Source organism: Lycium ferocissimum, chromosome 9, assembly GCF_029784015.1.
Source record: "Lycium ferocissimum isolate CSIRO_LF1 chromosome 9, AGI_CSIRO_Lferr_CH_V1, whole genome shotgun sequence".
In the NCBI taxonomy this organism is placed as follows: Eukaryota; Viridiplantae; Streptophyta; class Magnoliopsida; order Solanales; family Solanaceae; genus Lycium; species Lycium ferocissimum.
The window spans coordinates 51,258,256-51,282,938 of record NC_081350.1 but is presented as its reverse complement, the minus strand read 5'-3'; the positions used below and the strand labels follow the sequence as shown (position 1 = coordinate 51,282,938).

The 24,683-nt window shown below is 33.0% G+C and overlaps 3 protein-coding genes across 4 annotated transcripts; 2 read left to right on the top strand and 1 right to left on the bottom strand.

The window, feature by feature from the left end:
- Positions 1–2,211: 2,211 nt before the first annotated feature.
- Positions 2,212–2,418, top strand: LOC132032037 (uncharacterized). Its single transcript, XM_059421858.1, has one exon. The coding sequence runs from the start codon at positions 2,212–2,214 to the stop codon at positions 2,416–2,418; it is 207 nt and encodes a 68-aa protein (XP_059277841.1).
- A 4,118-nt stretch (positions 2,419–6,536) lies between these two features.
- LOC132029354 (uncharacterized) lies at positions 6,537–7,164 on the top strand. The gene has a single exon (XM_059418648.1). The coding sequence runs from the start codon at positions 6,674–6,676 to the stop codon at positions 6,878–6,880; it is 207 nt and encodes a 68-aa protein (XP_059274631.1). The 5' UTR covers positions 6,537–6,673; the 3' UTR covers positions 6,881–7,164.
- Positions 7,165–12,603: 5,439 nt separating this feature from the next.
- LOC132031225 (uncharacterized) lies at positions 12,604–24,185 on the bottom strand. Of its 2 annotated transcripts, none has more exons than XM_059421104.1 (4): positions 23,984–24,185; positions 14,821–14,891; positions 13,712–13,822; positions 12,604–12,805 (listed from the first exon to the last, which is right to left on the bottom strand). In XM_059421104.1, exons 1-4 carry the CDS (start codon positions 24,096–24,098, stop codon positions 12,800–12,802), a joined length of 303 nt encoding a protein of 100 aa, XP_059277087.1. In that variant the 5' UTR covers positions 24,099–24,185; the 3' UTR covers positions 12,604–12,799. The 2 variants fall into 2 exon arrangements, with proteins under 2 accessions (XP_059277087.1, XP_059277088.1); XM_059421105.1 differs by having other exon boundaries at positions 13,733–13,822.
- Positions 24,186–24,683: the final 498 nt, after the last annotated feature.

Genomic DNA, 24,683 nt, shown 5'->3' with positions numbered 1-24,683 from the left:
ACACATTTTAACTAAATTGACATATCACAGCCTTGGATTGACTATATTTATGGTGTGGTTGAAAGTTGAAACGTCTCGTGAGAATGAGATTTGATTATATTTAGAGATAACTGTTTGGTTGCATATCAAAGTCAATTTTTCATCCAGCTTAATTTTTTTTTTTTTTTTTTTTTTTTGAAGTTTGAATACTGTTACCAGTTTTTCAAGTAAAAAGGTTTTCCCTAGTAAAATCTCAACATTTTTTCAAGTGAAATGCATGTCCAAACACAAATTCAACTTTTAAATACTCTCTCCATCCCAATTTAAGTGTTTTGGTTTGACTAGACACAAAGTTTAAGGAATAAAAGGAGACTTTTGAATCTTGTGATCCTAAATTAAAGATGTGTATAATGTACTAAACTGTTATTTGAATCTTGTGGTTTTAAACTTGTAAACTTGTGACGTAGGATGTTTGAATTGTCAACTTACTAAATATAGAAAGAGACATTTTTTTGGGACAGTCAAAAAAAAAAAAAGTAACACTTAAATTGGGACGAGATGAGTATTTGTTTTCAACTAACATCAAATACTATATTTAAAAAAAAAAAAAAAAAAAAAAGGATATCACCAATACATGTCCAAACGTCTACTTAATATGCAATTTCTAAATTAAAAATTAATCTAACTATATAATTACCACTTCATTAAACAAACACGACGTCACAACGGGGTAATTACATTAGGGCAATTCGCAGAATTGCCCTTCTTTTGGGGTGGTCTTTAAATTTTGCCCCTCGTATTTGAAATCTTTAAATTTTGCCCTTCGGCTAAAACCCATAGGTTCCAGGTTCGAACTCACAGCAATTAAAAATTTAAAAAAAAATTCGCAAGGCAAATTTTTAAATTTCGCTATGCCCCCAACGGCATACAATTGTGAAGGAATTTTGTACCCAGCATATTTATCTTGGCATAAGTATGCCGGTCCGCATAACTTTGATAATTCCTTCACAAAGTTATGCCGGGTCCGGCATAAAAGTTTGCTCATTAAAAGTATGCCCCCACCGGCATAACTTTGTGAAGGAATTATCAAAGTTATGCACCGGCATACTTATGCCTTATTGCGTGGCATAAGTATTTATGGCATAACTTTGATAATTCCTTCACAAAGTTATGCCGATGGGGGTTATCTCCAACAAGAAACCCCGCAGCAACCAGGTGTGATGGAAGAGTTGAAATTCCATATCTCATAGAACATCATCGCCTCGATCAACTTCAGCCGACTCCGCACCGGGCCTGATCAACCCCCCCATAATCCCATTCCAGAAAGTTAACATAGACTAGCTCTTCAAGTTTCGTTACCACATGTTGTGGCTCTTAGTATTCTTGATATGATTTTCATTAATCAAGATTGCAACATCCATAAGTCAAGTTGTCATCTCCATTAATATTTTATCCTTTGTGTGTCTCCAGGTAAATAATGTCTAAGCAATGGTCTAATTCTTTTGTTCCCCGTGGACTATATTGTAGTAATGGGCATTTTTTAGTTCTGTCATATCCTTATGGGCGATTATAAGTATCTTCGGGTTCGGCATAACTTTGATAATTCCTTCATGCCGGTCTGCATAAAACAAACCTAAGCATAACTTTGTGAAGGAATTATCGACTGCATATCATGCCAAGTCGCCCATAACGATCCCAAGATAAAATTTGTAATTCCTTAACAAAAGTATGCCAGTCCGGCATACACGCGACCCAAACCTTGTCTTGCAATTTTTTTTTAATTTTATGCTTCGAGCGGGGTTCGAACTCGAACCTCATGATTATATTTCAAAAACAGAATAAGGGCAAAAATTGCAATATGAGGGGCATAATTTAAAGACCACAAATATGAGGGGCAAAATTTAAAGACCACCCCAAAAGAAGGGCACTCCGCGCAAAAAAAAGATTACATTATGATAGAACACACATCTTTGAAATTGTATATCGTGTAATTACTATACACTATATACCCTACCCGATTGTACAATGGTGTTCAATTTCACACACAGCCACCCTTAATGATATTGATTGAAATGTAGCATAAATATGTACTAGCTAGTATTTGATTTTCAGTACTATCAACTTTCCTTTTTCCTTTGTCTTCACCAAAGTAATAGAAATATTTGAAAAAGGAAAAAGAGTGCCCTTTTCAAGTACTCATAGCTTAGCAAGTACTAATTAAAATCATTTTAGATGGTATGTTTTTGTTTTCTGGTAGATCAGAAGAGAGTAATGAAAAAGACTAAACCGGTAGCTGGTTCCTGTTCCAGATGTGGCTATAGTGCATACGTTGCTGATATGTGTACTCTTACCAGATTTTGTAATATCCCTTTTTATTGGAAATCTTGGAAGGCTATTGTCTGTTGTTCCTGTGGTGCCATTCTCAAGTCTTATACATAATCAATCGGTTATTTTAATTCACAAGTACGATTATATCGTCTCTGTGTAAGGTGATCAGGGAGAGGAATGGGGTAGAATAGAAAATGGGGATCACCCCCAGATATTAATACAGTAAGTGTGCCACGAGTGCTTCCTTTCAAAACTTCTGCTTCCATTTTCCTTTTTCTTCTTTCAAAAAGTAGATTGTCATAAGTATTTTTCTATATTAGAAGTTGGGTTCCAAGTGTCAATCTTCAATTTTGTTTGTCGGTCTATGTGAGTCCTTGATCATCAGGAATTTGTATTGTTTAGAACAGTATTATTGGAGTTAGGAGTAGAGAGCTACATGGTCCAAAGAGGTTCAGTTGAATCTCTTCATAAAAAAATTGTATTGTGCAATATACAGATCGAGTTAATTCTATATATATATATATATATAAACTATTGAATTCTTCTTTGTACAAGAGAAACTTCAAGTTAATGTCTAAGGTGCATTAAAAACTGTTTTCAATCACAAGTTTAAATCCAGGTGTGACATTCTAACATATTTTTATATTCCCTGATTGGAATTCTTAGTTCTACTACTAACAAGAGTGATGCAAATTAAAGAAGAGGTTACATGAATTTGTTGTTGAGTAATCCAATATTACCTAGTGATCATCCAGCAATGATTTACATCTTAACTCCATACATATGGGCTTATTGCTCATATATATCTCGTCAAGTGGCTTCATTTATTGTTTCTAACTTTTGAGCTACTCATAAGTTAATATATAAATTAAACTCCTTGCATGATCACCGTTCCCGGAGGATTTATAATATAATTCTGGGGAGAATTACACATTCTATTTTAGATTGTGACATATACCTTTTAAATTCATGTAAACCTCCATTTCTTTCAGATTTTGTGTAACACACTACTCCTAAATTACTCTAAATAACTCTATACATGGGCAAAATTTTCCTTTACATGCTTTAAGTTTATTCTTCTTTTGTGCCATGCATGTCTACTATTCTGATATTTATTGGATGGATAAACCTAATTACACAATCAAATAAAATAAAAAAAATTAAATAAGTGTGGGCATGCCAAAAAAAAAAAGTTCAAAAGAGAATAGCTAGAGAGATTTAATTTTTTATTTCATTATATATTAATTTAATTTTTTTCGTCATTATTTAACTGGACTCTAATTAAGACACATAATTTGACGAAGTTAAATGCTATAAAAGGATCAAATGATGAGGAAATACAATAAAGTAATTTTGTCATGAAAACCAGAAGAAAGATAAAGAATATATATATATGGTGTCAATTCGTGCATTTCATAGATGAAAACGAGAAGAAAGATAAAGAATATATATAAGGTGTCAATTCCTGTATTTCAGAGATGAAAATGTAGTTTAATTTGTTATATAAAACATGGAAGCAAGGTCATATTTTCTAAAAAAAAAAAATCCATTACATAGGGGGATTGAGAAGGGAAAGGAGAAAGGGTTAATGGGTATTGAACCCACACCTTGTGCAGTGAGATAAAATTCTCCTAATCGACTACTTATTATTATAATGAAATATTTCACTTAAAAATTTAAAAATACTGTAACTCTTCAATTGGAGACTCCCATCAATACAATTAAATTATACGCGCCTTGATGGTAAAGAAAATTAAAAGTTTATATAATATTTGAAGTCACAAGTAAGCATGCTTTACAAGTTAAAACCACAAAGGGAGGTGTATAATTCTTCCTAAATTACATTACCAAGTCGATAATTAATCCCCATTGTATATTTGAGTAAGTCATGGATTTGTTAGGAAGTCTGAATCCAAGAAGAGCCATGTCAATTGTCAAAGCATGGTGCAAAAATAAACTTGGACAGAGTTTAATTAAAGTTTCACACTTGGAGTTGAATGATCAGTTTGAATCAATAAATTCTCTTTCACCATAAGTCCAGCATCCCATAAATCTTAAGGTACAGAAATCCTAAAAGAATTGAAAGAAAGGTTCTTCTCCATTAAAGAGATAGCTAATTGAGAAAGGTTCTTTTCCATTAATTAAACAGGTAGCTAATTGAGTGAATGCACCTTGCAACCACTATACGGAAATGGAACGATACAACTCATTTATTTCTCTTGCATGTGCTGTACTTAAAACGTCAAACTCAAGTACTTGATGAGATTAATTTCTAAGTATAATCACCAAACATTACTCAGTAGAAAAGTAACGTTACAAAATGTACTCGGGCAAGTTAGGGCAAAGTTCATGAAATCCGAATTAAAATTCGGACTTGTTCCGATTTTTGAATTACAGTTTTGAATTTCAGATATAATTACTAATAGTTGCTCGCTAAAATATTTTCAAAAGTATCCAAATTAGGTTGACCAAACTCATTGCGAATATCTCGCTCTCACCCAAATTTTTCGGATCAACAAGGGTGCATCAAGTACTTATTAATCAAAGCTAATAAGTCAAGCACTTATAAGCAAACTTTTCTTTAGATGATTTTGACATGAATACGTTGTTGTGATGTTCATTTTTGTATGAAGAAGCCATATAGTTTCAAAATCAAAAATTCAAAATAACCAAATCGATTAACTCAAAACCAAAATTTAAAAAACGATATAATTCGAATTTATTTTTGGTTTAAATTTGGATTGTTATTTCTTAAATCCATCCATAACTGCCTAGTGCTTCGCATTCCTAATCCTGAGGTACGCCTCTCCTCAACATGGTCCTCTTGAAATTGGGTTTAGTATTGTGGAAGAGAAACCTCAATAGCATACGTATCTGAGTTATAACTTTATATAAATGGTCTAGCACTTGAAGAAAAGAAGGAAAAAAAACATAGTTAATTGTTCGACATTTCATGTACACCGTCAAATTTCAAGCAAGCGAGGAATGGAAAGGGGACAGCAATTACATCCAAGTTGAGAAGAAATGACCCGATATGATTTGCGACTTTTCCAACAGGGACAACTAGGTTGAACATAGAACCAAGTTATTCCGGTTTATGATGACTTGCATGTTACAATTCTAAATATTTTTTTTCTTTTCTGTTTGTAACTTTAAAATCATGACTATTCGATATGGTTTGTGAGAATTCTGACCAGACAGCTAGGTTGAATATAACTTAATATAACATGAAGTTATATCGCTCACTAATAACTTGCATGTCACAGTTCTTGAAAATATATTTTTCCTCTTCTTTATTTGTAGTTTTGAAATCGGTAAATAAACAGGGCAAGTAAGTTGAATATAAACATGAAATTATATTTATTTGTCATGACTTGCATGCCATAATTACGCATTTTCTAACTATATAAAATGAACATTTCGCAGTCTTGAATTGTCCTTAATTACGCAAGAGGAACACAGTTTCCTCTTCACAAATTAAATATGAATCATTCAAAGAAATTTCTAACCCTGTTTACATTGTTCCACACGCGTGGCCACTGTCCCTTTGTTGGAACTTGGAAGTTGGATCAACATTTGGCCTCATTTATTTGTATTTGTATTGAAGCTTGTAATCTTAAATTATTCAGATTTAAGTCAATAAATACATTTATTTTTTAGGTCTAAATTTTAATGATTTAGATTTTAATTATTAAATGTGTTTTTTTAATTTGTTATACTGTTTAATGGGTCTAAATACATTTCAATGATTAAACTTTATAACAATATCTTACTATTCAGTTGTAGATTCAGATTCATTGTTACTCCCTCCGGTCCAAAATAATTGAGGATTTAGCCTCTAAAAGTTGGTCCAAAATAATCAAGGTTTTATTCTATTGAGAGGATATTTTATTCTTTTTTAAAATTTATCCTTGATACATTCTTAATTCAATGAACAAATTTAATGCTTATTATTGTTTCAAAGCCCCTCTTAACTAAAGGTATCTTAGTCATCACATCTCTTAATTTTTAGGAGTAAGTATATTCCATAATCCATGTGTCCAGGTCTATAACCTCAATTATTTCGGACCGGAGGGAGTATTGCTTAAACTAGACCTGAAATACTATGTTGTGCGTAATTACTACTGCCCTACTAGTAATTGTACATCGGTCCTCAAGTTCACACACATCTTAATTAATGACATTGATGGAAAATTTTATTATAAATATTTACACTAGAAATTGATTTTTCATTGTCTGAGCTTCCTTTTTCCTTTGTCTTCCCCGAAATAGAAATATTTAAAAGAAAAACAAGCTAAGCCCACCACATTTTCTTGAATTTTCTCTACCATTTAGTACTACTTTTTAGCAAGAAACTATAGGGTCAATGGTGTGTTTTTGTTTTCTGGTGGATCAGAAGAGAGTAACGAAAAAGACTAAACCAGTAGCCGGTTCCTGTTCCAGATGTGGCTATAGTGCTCATGTTGCTGATATGTGTACGCTAACCAGATTTTGTAATATACCTTTTTATTGGAAATCTTGGAAAGCTATTGTCTGTTGTTTCTGTGGCGCCATTCTCAAGTCTTACAAATAACCATTAATTCTTTTCTCTTCGATTGTTATATGTGTCATATTTATGTGTGTGGAGTGAAGTCTTTATGAGTCCCTGATCATCAGGATTTTGTATTATTTAGAACAATATTACTGAAGTTAGGGGTGGAGGTACATGATCAAAAGAGGGTCAATTGAATCTCTCCGCTGAATAATTATATTTTGCATCATGAGTAACGACTTGTTCTATGTATATACATATTATATATATTAACTATACAATTCACTTTATTAAAAAGAAGCTTCAAGTTTACTCCCTCCGGTTTAAAAAGAATATCCACTTAGCCTTTATTTTTTTGTTCAAAAAGAGTGTCCACTTACCAAATCAATATAAAGAATTAACCTTATCTTTTCTTATTTGTTCTTGTTAAGTGTTAAGAGACCAAATCTCAACATCTATTTAATATGGGGTAATTTAAACAAATTATCTATTTTTGCCTAGAAGTTAGTAGTATTTTCTTGAAAGGTGTGCAAATAACTAAGTAGACACTCTTTTGAACCGGAGGGGTAATGTCTAATGTCCATTAAAAATTGTTTTCAGTCGTAGGTTCAAACCAAGTGTGACGTTTGGGCGTCTTTTTAAATTCCCTTACTAGAATACATGGTTCTGTTGCTGATGGAAGTGAAGCCGAGAAGAGCTGACTGAGGTCTTTCAGGCACGCAATTAATTAGTTAAAATATTCTATGACATTTTTCATAAAGGATTTCACTAGCAAAAACAATTGGATATAAAGATTTAGAAGTGGAAACGGACTGTTTGCTTGATGTCAAGCTTATTGAACAAGATGCAGGAGCGGCTGAACAAATTTGGTGCCCTAAAGCCAAATTGCAATACAAGGCCTTAATTTATATTGTCATTTATTTAATGACAAATGTAGATGACCCAAAAAGATCTATATTTAGATGTAATGTCAAGATCTAAATGAGTTTTTTTTTTTCAACACTAATACCAATCATAATTTCAAAAAAAGATCTTTTTTATACTCGTTTCATCCCAACATATTTGTCATATTTCGTTTCTAAAGATTCAAGTCATGTACATTTTGATCAACATTTTTAAGATGTATTTTTTTCATCATATTGATATGAGAAAAATTGAAACTTACACTTTCTAACTTTTAATATATTGAATTAATCAAATTTAATAGCTTTGACTATGAATCAAACTGACTCTCAGGAAGTGAAAGAGACCAATTATTTTGGAATTGAGGGAGTAAATATTTCATAATTTCTACACTATACTTTTTAATATTTTTTTTGTAAAAAAAATAACATATACACATACTATAATTAGAAAATGGGGCCCCGAAAATTTGGGGGCCTTAGAGGCCTTACCCTCTAGCCGGCCCTGACAAGATGGCACACAGTTTTATCTTCTGAGGACAATTATTGAAGATTGCAAATACCTGTTGGAAGTTAACAAAGCGATTATAATCCACATTTGGAGAGAGGCAATCCAGTGCGTAGGTTTTGTGGCAACGGAAGGATACATGCAAAAGTTTTGCTGGTATGGGAAAAGGTAAACAACGCAATGGAGTTTCTGCTCATGGCAAATTTAAGTCGTGTAACTTTTGAACGAGCTTGAAATTTTTTCGTATTTTTCATTGTACAAACGAAAAAAAAAAGATTTAACTTACATATGTAATTAGTCTGTATTATGTTATAGCAAACAGCCTATCTTATTTTTCAAGTTATTAAATACACCTTAATTTGACGGTCCACCTTAGTTTGTTTAAGCTAGTAAATCACTAAATCCTTCCTTCAAAGACACCAAGGGCGGATGTAGCTTTTCAGTATCAGGTTCATTTAAACTCAGTATTTTTAATACATAACGTAGATTCATGTGTAAAAAGTCATTGAGATTGCAATAAATAATTGAGATTAACCCCTAGTTTTAAAATATAATAAATTAAATGCTAAGAACCTTCATGACAAAAAAAAAAAAAAAAGAAAGATAAAGAATATTTTCTTTTTCAACAAATTTCCGTTACATAGGGGGATTGGAGGAGGGGAAATCAAACCCTCACCTTGTGTAGTGAGATAACAACCCTCTTAATCGATTACTTATTATTATTATAATAATGACCATTCCACTTAAAAATTAAAAAATAATTCCCAGCAATGAAAGACCCTTACTAGTGAAAAAAAAAAAAATTCCTATAATTTATGTAATATTTGAAATCACTAGGCATGTTTTACAAGTCAAATAATTAAGGGATGATGAATATTTTTTCTTAAATTATATTATCAACTAAGATATTAAATATATAAAAAAAAAAAATATATGTATGAACGAATAGAGATGCATATGTCGGAATTCTCAGGCTTAACAAATTCATTAGAGTATTTGAGAAATCAAGGATTTGCAAGGCCCTCCGAATCATAGAAATAGTCAGGTCAAAATATCGTGCAGAAAAAATCAAAATCCATATTAAGAAATTCCCATTGTGTATTTAAGTCATGTATTTGTTAGGATGTTTGGATGAAAGAAAAAATGAGACAGGGTTTCAATGAAGTTTCACATTTGCTGTTGAATGATCAGTTTGAAAAATAAATTTTCACAATAACTCGAGGCTCCCATTAATTTTGAAATAATGGCTTACATTGGTCAAAAATGATGTCCTAAAAGGATAGAAAGAGATGGTTTGAGTGGTAAGTTCATGAGAGAAAAATTAATCTGATCCGAACATTCTTCCTTCAGCTCCATCTAGTAATTTTAAGCAATTAAAAAGTAAACAAAAATAAAAATTAACTGTAAACTAAATACATATACAATGAAAGTTTAGACGAAAATAAGGAAATAAAAAATTAAGGAAAGTTTAGAAGAAAGGATTTAGAAATATTTAGTTTGTATTTCATTATTTAATTTTTTTCATCATTATTTAAGTAGACACATAATTTAACGATGTCAAAGTGCTATAAAAGGATCAAAAGCATATTTTTCATGAAAAATAAAAGAAAGAAAGAATATATTTAAGGGGGAATTCGTGTATCAATAGATAAAAAATTAATTTAGTTTGTTACATAATATGCATATAGGGGCTTTAAAAAAAAGTCTACCCGCTAAAAATAGTTTTAAAAAATATCTCTATGACTTTAAAAAAATAAGTCTACCCATTTTTAAAGTGCTGACATATATATACATCTTAAGGAGAAATATTTACGAAACGTGACGATAGTTTTATATTTACAAAAACATAACATTACAAATCCTATACAAAACATGCTTTATATTTAAAAAAAAAAAATTAAATTAAATTATTTTTTATTTTTTAAAAATCATTTTTTTAAAAAATATTTTTTTTTTTTTTTTTAAAAAATATTTTTTTTAAAATTTATTTTTATTTTTTTTTAAAATTAATATTTTTTTTTTTTGCTCAAAAACTTATGTATGAAAGTTGTATGAAATGTGTATATACCCCTTAAAAAGTTTGCTCAAAATTTAGTGTATGAAAAATGTATGAAATGTGTATATCTCGTTCAAGGCTTAAAAAAAAATTGTGTGTATGTGTATATATGTCCTTGCTCACATTTTCATTATAAAATGGTGCAAATATTCCAACCCTTTGATGTTACACAAATGGTGCTTAAAAGTTCGCTCAAAATATACCATTTTGATCAAGGCTTAAACATTACTTAAATTTTAAAAAAAATTCACTTAGCATATATTTTAATTAAAAAAAATGTCACTTAAAGTTTTTCGCTCAAAATTTTGTATATGGCTTTAGAAAAAAAAAGTCTAAAAATATATATAAGCTAAATGATTTTTATAAAAAATATATTCGAAAAACACAAAAAAAAGTATATTTGCACCATTTTATAAAGGTATATATACGTAGTTTTCCTTTTTTAAAACACACCGACAAAACCGGTAAAAAATTACCGCTTGGCTTTTAAGAAAAATTGGTAGAACATTTTTTAAATTAAAAAAAATAAGCTAAATGATTTTTACAAAAAATTCCGTCACCAAAAAAAGTATATTTGCACCATTTTGTAAAGGCAGGGGCGTATACACATCACTTATTTAACAAGGGATATATCTACTCTGAATCGCAAAATTGAGGAGTATATTTGCACCTTTACATTTTTCGAGGAAAATTTCCACTTAGTGCTTTTCTTTTTTAATTTTCGCACCTCCTGTAGTGATAGAGACAGTTTTTCTAATCAACTACACCCATTATAATTAATAATATACATTCCACTTAAAATCTGAAAAAAAAGGCAATGGAAGTTTTCCACTTATACAACTAAACTATACACCTTAATGGTAAAGAAAAATGGTTTATATAATATTTGAAATTATAATCACATGTAAGGCATGCTTTACAAGTTATAACCTAAAAGCTACAACTCTATATGAACAAGTAGAGACGCATATATAGGACTTCTTTGACTTAACCATAAACTCCGTTGAGTGTTTGATTAAATCAAAGGTTTGCAAGGTATTAATAAATTCCCATTGTGTATTTGAGTAAGTCATGAATTTGCTAAGACGTCTGAATCAAATTAAACAAGAGTCATGTCAAAGTATGGTGCAGAAAATAAATTTGGACAGAGTTTAATTAAAGTTGCACACTTGGGGTTGAATGATCAATTTGGAACAATAAATTCTCTTTCACCATAAATTCCAGTGTTCTATAAATCTTTTAAGGTAAAGATATCCTAGAAGGATTGAAAGAGATGGTTTGAGTTGTAAATTGTTGAACGAAAATAGGTGAATGAATCTCACAACCACTATGGGGAAGTACAAAAGATTCTAACTCATTTATTTCTCCTGCATGTGCTGTACTTAAATGTCAAACTCAAATACTTAAATGAGATTAACTCCACATATAACACTTATATTTGACTGTCAGTAAAAACAAGAGTGAATAGGCTAAAACCTCCCTACACTATATCATTTTGCAGGTTTCATATCTAAACTAATGGATGTCCCTTTAGATTATCTCTCCCGCCCCCTCTATTGAATATGTGGCAAAATATTTGGAATAGCTTGCTAAAAAGCATGTGAGAGATTGAGGAGAGTCTTAAAATGGTCCGCCTGATACAATGAGTGCACGCGTAATTCAGGGTGGGTCTATGAACACCCAATAGTTTAGCTATAAACCTCACAAAAAGGTGATAATTTAGGGGGAGGGGGTTGTAACCTATTCGGTCAGATTTTTTTCACGTGTATGCCACTTAGAATTCCATGGAGGAAATTTGGGAGCGTTATATTCACGTAACATGTCATATTCCTCGGGAAAATATTTAAATATGAGTTCAAGCCAATAGTTTAGATATAAAACTCGCAAACAGGTGATAGTTTAGGGTTTTTCAACCTATTCACTTTAAAACAATGCAACCATACCAACCCCACCCTCAAGGCAGATGCTACTTGAAAAAATTCTGAGCTCTTATGCAGGGACAAATATTCATCAACGTAAGATAGGGTCACACTAGGTGCATTGGCTCACTAGGACATAATAAACTCACGATAAGAATTCAACTTGTCCACACACACAGGGGAGTTTGGGGTTTGTTTGCCCGAGGGGTGGGGGGTGTAATAACAACAACAACAACAACAACAACATACCCAGTGTAATCCCTTATGCATCTCCTCAACACACTCATTGTCCTTTAGCAAATGGATAAACTGAAGTGGTCACAGAAAAACTCAGTAGCATAGGTGACAGTTATTAAAATTGAAATAACTGACCAATACTTCACGAAAAGAAGAGAACTCAAAGTTGATTGTTCCATCGACATTTCATGTACAACTCGAAGTTCAAAGCAAGAATGGAATGGATAGGTAACGACAAATTACATATCCTCATATTGGCTTGAACAAGGCCACTAAGCCCTAGCAACTACACTACTTTATTGCAGGTGAATAGAGACAACCCGACTGACGTCAGCGTGTTCATTTCTGCAAAGAGATTAAGTAAATTAAAATAGAGCAGGTATATAGAGAAAGATCAAATTTCTAAGTAGCTTGAGAATAGCAGTTTTTCTCAAAGTGAAGATGACACACATATACATGATGTAAGGTTTGCTAGATTAGATTTAGTTCATAGTACAATAATGGCATCATATCAGCAATCAACTGGTCTAATTTATGAGTGTGTTTGACCGGGAGGCAAACATCCAAAAAATATTTTCCAATTTTCTCATCGAAAATATTTTTTCTAGGAAAATAAGTTCCTTATTGACTTTTCCCTAATGGGAGTCACAACACAGGTTCCATAAATGGTATTCCACTGACAGTGTTCTCCCAACCCCTCAACACCCCAACCCGACCGTCACAAACAATTCTTATTCTATTGTCACTGTTTCAAATCCTAGAACACACATGGGATAGTTAAACATAGGTTAGCTGAATTACTTTGCGAGTCCGATACATATTCCCTGCACCAATACTCCCACCCCTACGCTCACCTCACAGTCTTTTCTTAGATTATATGTAAATGCTCTAGGGACAATATTTTCCACTTTCTTACCAAGCATGAAAAATAAGTGAGAAAACAGCTTATTTTCCAAGAAGATATTTTCCATGGAAAACATTTCCCTTCATACCAAACACACCCTATGTGGTAAATCTAGTCAAAATTTCAATTAGCTAAATGCTAGCAAAATGGTATAGCTAAATAGATATGAAGTTCCTAGTGTATTCTCCGGGCATTTGCAAAAAAATGGATGGATATGAGAGTAAACACTTATCTCATTATAGGAAAATAGAAAGTATATTTCCTATTTGCTTCAAACAAAGTGTTATAACAATATTAATAGCTACAAAATCTTCCAGTACCCTTGTTTAATACCAAAAGAAGTGTACCTCTTCCTTCTTCTCTTGTACCTCTTCCTTCTTCTCTTTCTTTCCTCCTGTGAAGAGCTTATAACCTCCATAGAAGGCCAAACCCCAACCAGTAAGAGAGACGATCACAAACTGCAAAAGATATTAAGTTTAAACTTATAAGTTTATGATGTACACCGTGTTCAAGTGTTTGTATTAGCATACACTCCGTCAAGTTCTGATCCCACGTTACGCCCAAAAGAATATAAAAGTAATGCAATCACCATGACAATGTATTTAAAAATGTGAAAGAAAACTCATGATGTTGACGAACTGGTAATAATAGAGTAGCAAATGGCTTAACATTTGGGATGCATTTCAACTCGACTTTTGTAACAAAAGGTTAACACTTGACCAATTAATATATGTTGCTGCCTACTCTAAACTGTCTTCTTTGTTCTCTGAATTAAACTAATACCACCATGTGTGAACAACAGAAGCCTACACTTCCACCAACTATACTGACAGATCATAAAGATGATACTTTCGGAAAAGATGATGGAGCATTGACAAAAACAATTGCAAGTAAAATCTTGATTCAATCACAAATTATTACTCCAATTCTCTAGTTATGACTTTGGTTTTGTAATAGTCCCCAGCCCTCTCCAACATCGCATAAGAAATTTCAAGGGTAAAATTGAGAAAAATAATCGCCTAAAAGAAGAAAGTCCCTCAACCTTCAACAGATATTTCGGGCACCACCTCCTATCCCTCCCCCTATAACTCCCTACAGTGAATCTGCAAACACCACCCATCAACCTCTTCAATGGCCATCACAAACTCCTCTCTCTCCACTTCACAAGGCACAAGCTCCATCATAAAGTTACACCAGAATTAAGGTCTGAAGCTACTGAGTGACTGAAGAATGCAAGTCCATACGCGTATCATAAACAGCGGTCAAAGGCTCCAAACAACACAAGCATTACGATAAGATTAAAAATAAGAAGCAAACAAGTCATAAACATGAATCAGAAGAAGTCTGATGGTTTCAAGGGCAGGCAAGACAATAACATCAAATGCCAACCACCAAACAAACCCAAGACAGCTTAAACAAGTAGTAAAGAAGATTGTAAACATCCAGAAAAACTCACATGCTCTTCTTTCCATTTAGATGGGCTCATTGGATCCTGCCAGAAGTTCACCTTTGGAGGACCATGATGGTCTGCATCACAGAGAATAACTCAGCCGTGAATTTACTGAATGGTACAATTGCATTTCAAATGGCATTAGGGCTTTGCATTGTTTACGACAAACAAAATGAGGAACTTGATAACAGATTAGCACTCACAGTTTTATTCATTTTCAAGTAACCTTCCAATTTTTCTCAGCTTTAAATTATTGAAGATAGGGTTCGAAAATTTCTTTTCATTCTATCTGAACTCAGTAAGTTTGAATAAGCATACTGGTTAAAACTAAATTTGAACAAGACCTAATATACAATGGAAGCAATAAAGCTAGAAGATACATATAGGCCAATTAGGACCATCAAATATAGACCAATTAAGACAGTAAAGTATAACATAACATTTACTACTCTTCAACGCTAATCTAGTTGAGCTCAACTGTATGAACCCTCTAATCTATATCCATTTAGACCCTCTGGTTCCACTACTCAATATTTTTCCTCTAAACAAATTAGGGGTGCCCCAAACAGGAGTTCTTCTAGTTGGTTAAAGGTTCTCTAGATCTCAAACCTACTGTAAATTGTCATACAACCTCTTACCAACTAGAAAAACTCGTGTAAAGCATAACATATAAGACTGAATATAAGTTCGAATACTAGAAAACAGTGCACTTAAATAATTTATGAGAAGCTGTGAATCCTCCATTCTCTTCAATAGCCAATGAACTAAGTCGCACTACATGGAAAGGACAATTGAGCTAAGCACTAAATTCCATATAATTTCTTGAAAGTAGGAACTAAGTTTCATATTACCTACGGCCAACTTCATATTATAGTAGTCCTTTTGGGTCCATTTAAAAAAAAAAAAAAATTGACACATTACTATTTTAAAAACATCTTTAATCTTAACATTTCTATTTTGCCTTAATGGCATTCTTTTAGCAATGACATGGCCATATTGAAAATGAAAAAATCTAGAGGCACTTTTGGTATGTTACACATATTTAGCTTGTGAATCAAATTCTTACTTTATTTCTTAGAGTTTGCCAATCAGACACTGAAACTAAGAGTAAATTTTACTCCTTCCATCCCATTTTAAGTGTCTCTTTAAGGTTTTAGCACGTCCGTTAAGTACAATGTATAATTTACTAACATTAACCCATATTTGTTTCTTGTGCCGAGAGTATACCAGAAACAACCTCTCCCCCTCCCAAGGTAGGGATAAGAGACGCATACACTCTACCCTACCCAGACCCCATTTTGTGGGATTTCACTGGGTATGTTGTCGTACCCCATATTTGTTTCTTATTTCCTCTCACTTAATCACTCAAACCAAATTAACTTTTCACCTATTAATACTCACTCAATTAATGTTCTTCATCAAATCTAACTAACCCTAATAACTCCCAAATTATTGTGCGGTTCTCCCTCTTCATTTTATCATCGACAACTTTGTTGAAGCAAAAGAATTGTTCCACCAAAATTTACATGCACTTTTCAACTTAGAATTAAATTGGCGCAAAAATTTCATTCAATTTCAGAATTTTATTAATCTTTTATGCAAAAATATTAACATTTCCACAAAAAAATAAAAATATCGCTTTAACTTTTCTAAAATGTTGAACTAAACATGGCTACAAGACAAAGCTACCAAGCTCCATTAATTCAAATAAATCTAAACCTACTCATGAACCTGATCTCAATCTTAATTCAACATATACAATAGTTAAAACATCTTCAATGAATCATTTTTTGTTCGAATTGAATATTGAGGAAATAGCTGAGGAAAGAGGTTATTGAGAGATGTGTTAAAAGCTAGCAAGGTGGAAAGCCCAATATTTGTCCTTAGGTGAAAGACTGACACTTATTAATTCAGTGTTGGATTCCCTTCCAACCTATGTGATGTCTGTTTTTCGAACTCCTAGAGGGCTAGAAAAAAAAAAGCTAGACAAGTTGAGGAGAGAGTTTCTTTGGCAAGGCAACAAAGTAAATGGAAGCATCAACCTGAACCTGGTGAGATGGGAAGTAGTTACTTTAAACAAGAAGCAAGGTGGTATGGGCATTACAAATCTGAAGCTACATAACGTAAGTTTTTTGCAAAAAGGGCTATGGAGGGTTCAACATGGAGGATATGGCACTATGGAGAAATTTCATCACACAGAAGTATGGATTAGATAATCAGTGGACCACAAATGAAGTTAGAAGACCACAAATGAAGTTAGAAGCTCATATGGCAGTAGTGTCTGGAGAACCATATGGAGGAACCATAAGAAGTCAGTACCAAGATTTTTGGGGCAAAGTAGAGATCACAGTGGGTAGTGCCAGCAAGACTGAGTTCTAGGAAAATCAATGGATTGGTATTAATAGTTTAAAATCCACCTTCCCTGTTCTATATCTATTAAGCCTCCAAAAGCATGCTAAAACATATCAAGCTTGGAGTCAGCAAGGTTAGGGTTTGAATTTCAGAAGAGCTCTCAATGACTGGGAAATTGAGAGTCTTACCTCAATGCTCCAACTTCTGGGTACTTTTAGTGGAACTATGGAGAACTTAGACCAACTTAAATGGAGGTTGGACGGTAAAGGAAAATCTTCAGTTAAGTCTGTCTATTGCAATTTGAACCAAAGAAGTCACCAGAATGAGTCCTGGCCTTGGAAGCTTATTTGGAAAGTACAAAGTTTCAGTAAAGGTATCATGCTTTGTTTGGTTGGTGGTAAGGTAAGCATGTCTAACTCAAGACAAGTTACAAAGAAGAGGTGTTCAGGCTTCTTGAAGATGTCTATTATGTGACCAGGAAGGTGAAAGTGATGAGCATCTTTCCTACACTACAAGACAACTACAAGTCTGTGGCACACGTTCTTTTGTATATTGGGGTTAAACATTGGTCATACCTAGCTCTACACTGGAGCTTTTGAGCAACTGGAAGAATGTGGGGAGAAGAAGCAGTGAAGAGGACTGGTGGCAGGTAATTCAAGTCATTTTGAAGATACTAGCAATACCATCCAAAAGATTAGGATGAATAGTCTTAGTTTCTTCTTCTTCTTCTTTTCCATTTTTTTTTTTTTTCATGTTTGTAAGTTTGACAGCTCAGTATATTTTTTGGAAGATGAGTTTTGGTTGTTAATACAAATGGTTACCCTGACCAAGAAGTTAAACATTGAGCCAATAGAAGATTATACACAAATGTAGTAGTAGGACTCCAAGCATCACAGGAAGAATCAGACATACATACTTGTATATATAAATTCTATGACGTTGCTCATTGGTCTGAAATATAAGGACTTGGCATTTCTACAACATATAATATAAGAGGAAAAAAATCATTTTCTCTATTTGCAAAACCTTTTTGCAACTTCTTGCAAACAAATTCTAAAAACTATTTTTTTTTTAAAATAAAAAAAAAAAATTGTAACTTATAAACTCTAAAAAAATCGTATCCCTTTGAAATTCCTTTCCTTTTAACTTAACTCTTTTTTTTTTTTCCTAAAGTCTATTCTGTCAATATATATAATATTACTCCAATACTACCAATTATCTAAATTTTAGTATTGAGTCATAGCGAATTTCTAACAACGCATGCATGTAATGTTCCTTTTCTCTTTTCATGTATGCTTGTCCTTTTTCCAACTTTTAAGAAAATGGATATGGATATATAGACGTAAATCAAGAATCAATGAAATCAGAAAACTTGAGTAATGATGAACGTAGAACAATAGTTGAAATCCTATGGAAAACAATGTTGATGGAAGATTGAAAATAAAGAGTGACGACAATGGTGGAGGTCACTATTTTCAGTTTCAACATGAACAGTTCAACGCATTTGGAAAATTTCAAAATATAGTGTACATAACGATGTATTTAATCAAAAAACAAGAAATTATGGTTGATCGCCTTTGAGAGGTCCCTTCTAATAGACGGACAAATTTTCGAACTCTAGCTTGTTTAATGAATATGTCGAATAGCACTTTGCATAGGCGCTTACAGCATAGAGATATACAAAGGCATTCAAACGCTATAAAGCCTCATTTAAGCGAAGAAAAATAAAAATCTTGTTTGCAAATTTACCATCAATGCTTGAATAAGGTATTATACCACCTGAATCAACTTTCATTGATATGTTTAGCATAAATCATATTGATGAAAGGCGATTCTACATGACAAAATAATTTGATTGTTACTATCTACAACCAGATGATGATAAGTCATTACGAAGTTGCAAGAGCAAACATATCATCGGGGAGAAGTCGTGTTTCTAGTTGCTTTAGCTCGTCCAAGATTTGAAGCAAGGAAATGAATTGTTCTCTAGAAAAATTGTTTTATTCCCTATTGTCACACAAAAGCCAGCTAAAAGAGTTGATGTCAATAAAGATTAACCTCAATAAATAGTAACGTTGCAAGGTCATATTTGATCGAAAAGGTTATTCCTTCCATCAAAGCAAAATGGCCAAGAGGAGACACAAGTTATCTAATATTCATTTAGCAAAATCATGCATGCATGGACACACATTAGACTTGATGATGAACAATTTCACGATATAGCCACGCAAAATGTATTTGATATTCGCTTAATGTGTCCACATCCAAATGCTCCAGATTTGAATGTTTTGGACCTTGAGTTTTTTTTAGACGTAGTCAATCCGTACAACATAACGAGGCACCTAAAACTATTGATGAGCTTATTCATGCACTTGTGAAGTCCTATGAATCAATTCCAACAATGAAATCCAATAATTTCAAGCACTGCAATCATGCATGACAAAGAACATTCAAGAAAAAGATCAACATAAGTAGCACATTTCACATATGAAGAAAGAATGTTAGAGAAGGACGGTCACTTTCTATTCAACTATAAGATGATCCCAGATTAGTACAAGAAATTCTCAAATATTTAGGTAACTTTAATATTTAGTTCGGAAAACGGTCAGATTTGCCCCTGTACTTTTCAAAAAGGGTTATATTTGCCCTTCGTTATACTTGTTTGATATATTCGCCCTTGTCATCCAACTTTAGAGCTATATTTGTCCCTATACTCTATTATGGGGTCATATTTACCCTTCATCTGTTAAATCACCTTGTCCCCACCTTTATTTTCATAAGTGGCGCCTATGTGGATTTTTTTTCTCTTAATTAAAATCTGGTCCAATTTTTATTTTATTTTTCCTCATCTTCTTACCATTTCCCCTAGCTTAAACTCCTTCAATGGAGGTTGGATTTTCTGATTCATATTTAAGCTTCAGTGGTCTACATTTCCGATTCAAACATTTCGTCAACTTGCTTATCTAAATAACGATTGAATACTGGTGCTAAAACATCAACCCAGATGAACCAACACTGGTAAGAAGATCTTTGGATGGTTAGAAAATGTGTAATTCTGAGTTGAATCGTTTTTGCAAGTGGAGCATAGGTGAACGACTTGGACCCACCAATAATAAAAGGGATTTTTTCTCGATTAACAAGTTCGTTGATTCTGGAAGAAGCAGATAAGCGGAAATCGGAGGGAGAAAACTCGGGGTGTGACTCGGTAGCTTTAAACTCACCATGGGAGGGAGAAAACTCGGGGTGTGACTCGGTAGCTTTAAACTCACCATGGAGATGGTGAAGAACAAGGCGGCGTTGGCAACCGCAACCCCATAAGGAACAGCCAGATAGCAGAGCAAGAAGAATATTAGCCTTAATTGCTAACTACTTAATGGTTGCAGAAGTTCAAGCTTATTTCTAGACAGTTTATCCATATCTTTCAACTGGGTTTGATTTATTCTCTTAAGTTTTTTCAATAGAATAGAAAAATTGTATGAGTAGCACTTCGATTGAGATTTAACTATGGAGTACTATCAGTGCAAATCACATTAATCTACAATTGTTGAGATAATCAACTATTTATATGCAGAGTATCATACAGAAAAACATGAAAGAGATTTTGTTGGTGGTGATGTGAACTTGGCTAAATTTGAGCTCTCTATCGAAGGAAAATGGTGAAGAAGATATAAAATCAAAATGGGGACCAGATTTTAATTAAGAGACAAAAATTCCGCATAAGCGCAACGTATGAAAATAAAGGTGGGGCCAAGGCGATTTAACACATGAAGGGTAAATATGACCCCGCAATAGAGTACAGGGCAAATATAGCTCTAAAGTTGGATGACAAGGGCGAATATATCAAAAAAGTATAACGAAGGATAAATATAACCCTTTTTGAAAAGTACAAGGGCAAATCTGACCCTTTTCCGAATTTAGTTTCAAGTTTATGTTGTGATTACTAATATATGGTCATCTACTTGCTGCTATATTTACAATTTATGTAAGTGTTTTCACAAGTCAAGTAAAATTTCGGAAATAATTATGCCGAAATTGGTTATTTTAGTTTAGTTGATCCAATTTTAGTTATATTAATTCGGTTGTTGCTAGAGTGGATTGATTTGAAGGCTCATCAATCCACAGCTAAATTGTTGTTTATTTAGTTTGAAATTCTTATTGTTATTGGTAAAACTTTAAATTATATGTTTGTTGCTTATATCTTAACTATATATACTACGTCTTCTCAAGTATCTTAGTATTTGAAATTTTATACAACCATGTGATTTCCATAATGCATGATTTCAATGTTAGAAAGATATTATTGGACTCACTATCGGAAAAGATTCATAGGCACTCATGACAACACCTATAAACTCATCAATAGTTTTAGGTGTCATTATGTTTTAATGAATTGAACAACTCCAAAAAACTCAAGGCCTAAACATTTAAATCCGGAGAATTTGAAAGTTGACATACAAAACGATTATCACACTCACCTTGTGTGGGCTACTTGGTAAAAAATCTCATCATCATGACTAATTTGTGTTCTTGCATTATCTTGCTGATGAATATTGGATAGTTCCATCTAATCTTGACCATTTTGCTTTGAGGGGAGGAATGATCTTTTTGATCAAGTAGTCTTGCAACATCTTAACTTATCGAGGTTAATGTTTTTATTTCCATTGTCCAATAGGTCTATTGACACCTCTCTTTTAGAGTTTTAGTTGGATCTCATGTGACAAAAGGGAATAAACTAATTTTTCAAAAGAAGAATCCATTTCATTATGCATCAAACCTTCGACGAGATAAAGCAACTAGAAATACAACTTCTTCGGTGAAATTTTTGCTTTTACAACTTCAAAATGGCTCATCTTCAGCAATAGCAAATAAGAACTCTAAGATTGTTTTGTCATGTATAACCATTTCTCATCAATATTAACAATGTTAAACATATCAATGAAAATTGGATTAGAATGGTATACTATCACCTTCAGGCATTGATACAAAATGCAAACGATTTTTTTTAATGAGGCATTATAACATTTGAATGCCTTCATATATTTCCACGTTATAATTGCCTAAAAAGTACCCTTCAATACATTTACTACACAAGCTAGGGTGTGAAGATTTTTACGCCATCAAAAGGGACTAGTCGAAAACGATCAAAGTCAAGCAAAACTCTCTTACTATCACAATCTCGTCTTTCGATTAAATATACACCCTTATCTACACTATATTCTTATTGTCTCCAAATGCACTGAGTTGTCCGTCCGTATTGAAACTAAAAACAATGATGCCACCATTCTTGTGACTCATCTTTTTCAATTTTTTTATCAACACTTTTTTCCAGTAGCATTTCAAATATCATGTTACATTGAGCATTACTTCAACTTTCTAACTTCTTTGATGATTGTGATAATTCTTCATTTAAATTGTTATCGTGTATATTTCCATCTACTTAAAATTTGAAAAGAAAAAAGGATTAGCCAAAAGAAAAGAAAAAACGACTGTAATGGGTACTAAAATATTACATGAACATTAGAGCATAATTAAAATGTCATGAACTACTAGAATTTGGTTGCATTCAACGGTACTACAAGGAAAAACATCGTAGAAAAATTATTGACATCTTTTAATAAAACAATATTGAGAGTATAAAAAATAGATGAGTAAAAAATATTGTTAAAAGGAAAGAAATTTTGACGGTAAAGGATTTTCTAAAAGTATGTGCGCAGGAAGTTGAAATGGATGGAAGGAGTGTGAATTCTCATTTAGTAATTTGACAAGCCAAGCCAACCGAAGCCAAACCTATTACTAAGTCTAATAAACCAAAATGGTACTAATTAGCAAGTAATTGCAACATATTTGTATCTCAAGATCACATTTAAGTCCTATATTCACTAAGTCCCAGAGATATAAAGAAAAAGTGTAAATCAATAAACGACACTCGGACTCATCTATATCCATTCCACATTTCATGCTCATTTCATTTCAATACAAATATGTAAATTTTATCTTAAAAAAACTTAAAAGATTCCCCGAATTCACGGTCAAAATTTAAAAGTTTGACACTCAAAATCCAAACTATGCCTCATAAATTGGGACATAGGGAGTACTAATTACTACGGGCGAAACAAAATGCCAAAATTAGCAAGCTGTGCGGTTAAGGAGGGCGCTTTGGCTCGTTGTGTTAACTGATTTTAGTTACTTTTGACCTTTTCAATAGAAAGGGTAAATTTAAAAGAAAAAAATTAATTTATGTTCTAAAGGGACAGATATTTTGAAGTATTTCCTTTGGGCTAATACAGCAGTTAACATGGGAAGTAGTGAATTCTCATTTAGTAATTTGACAAGCCAAAACAAGCAAGTCTAACAAACCAAAATGGTACTCCCTTTGTCCCAATTTATGTGATACACTTTCCTTTTAACTCTGTCCCAAAGAGAATGATACATTTTTATATTCAGAAATAATTTAACTTAAAACTTTCCCTTTTACCCTTAATGAAATGATTTACAGCCACACAAATATCTCCGGTTTGTTTTAGACTGCAAGTTTCAAAAGTCTTCATTTCTTTCTTAAACTCCATGCCTAATCAAACTATATCACATAAATTGGGACGGAGGGAGTACTGATTACTATTGTTGAAACAAAATGCCAAAATTAAACAAGCAATTACAGCATATTTGAAACTTGAGATCACTATATAAGTCCTATATCCAGTAAGTTCTAGAAATCTAAAGGAAGATCAGAATCATCTATATCCATCTCATCTTCATTCTCATTTAATTTTCAATACAATTTAAAGTAAACTTTATGAAGAGGGAAAAAAAAAATTACCACCACCGCCGGCTAGACCGCGCCGCTGGATAAGGAGGGCGCCTTGGCTCTTTGTGTTAACGGAGAGTCGAGAGAGGGTTGTGGCTTGGCGCGCCGCAGCTGTCCACGCCGCCATCTTAGTGTTTTAACGATCGGAGATTTTCTCGGTGGTGGTGTTGAGAGTGTTATGGTGATGGGAGATGAAAGAATGTGAAAAGTGGCGTTCCTTTTCCGGTTGTTATAGAGTGAAATGGGGATCATGGGCCTTGGGCCTAGGCTTGTTTTAGGAAACTAGGCCCAACCCAATATGAACTAGCATTTTTGCGCGGATTGTTCTTCACTTGGGCTGGTCTTTAATTTTTGTCCTTTTTTGTCTCATTGGTGGTATTTAATTTTTCGTGCAAATTCTACCTTAAGGTAGCTGCAGAATTTCGCAAGGCGAGAAAAACAAATCATCTGTTTTGTAAAGACCACCCCCATTGAAGAGTAATCCTGCAAATTGCCCCTTGTTGTGAACCTTTTTTTTTGTGCGGAGCACCCTTCAAATGCACTGGTCTTTAATTTTTGTCCCTCAAATTGTTGGTCTATAATTTTGCCCTTTGCCTAAAACTCCTAGGTTCCGGGTTTAATTCTGTTCAGTAAAATTTTTTTAAAAAATTCGCCAAGTAGAACTTGGATTCGCGAGCGAAAGTTTTGCCAAACTCTGCCAAAAAAGTTTGCT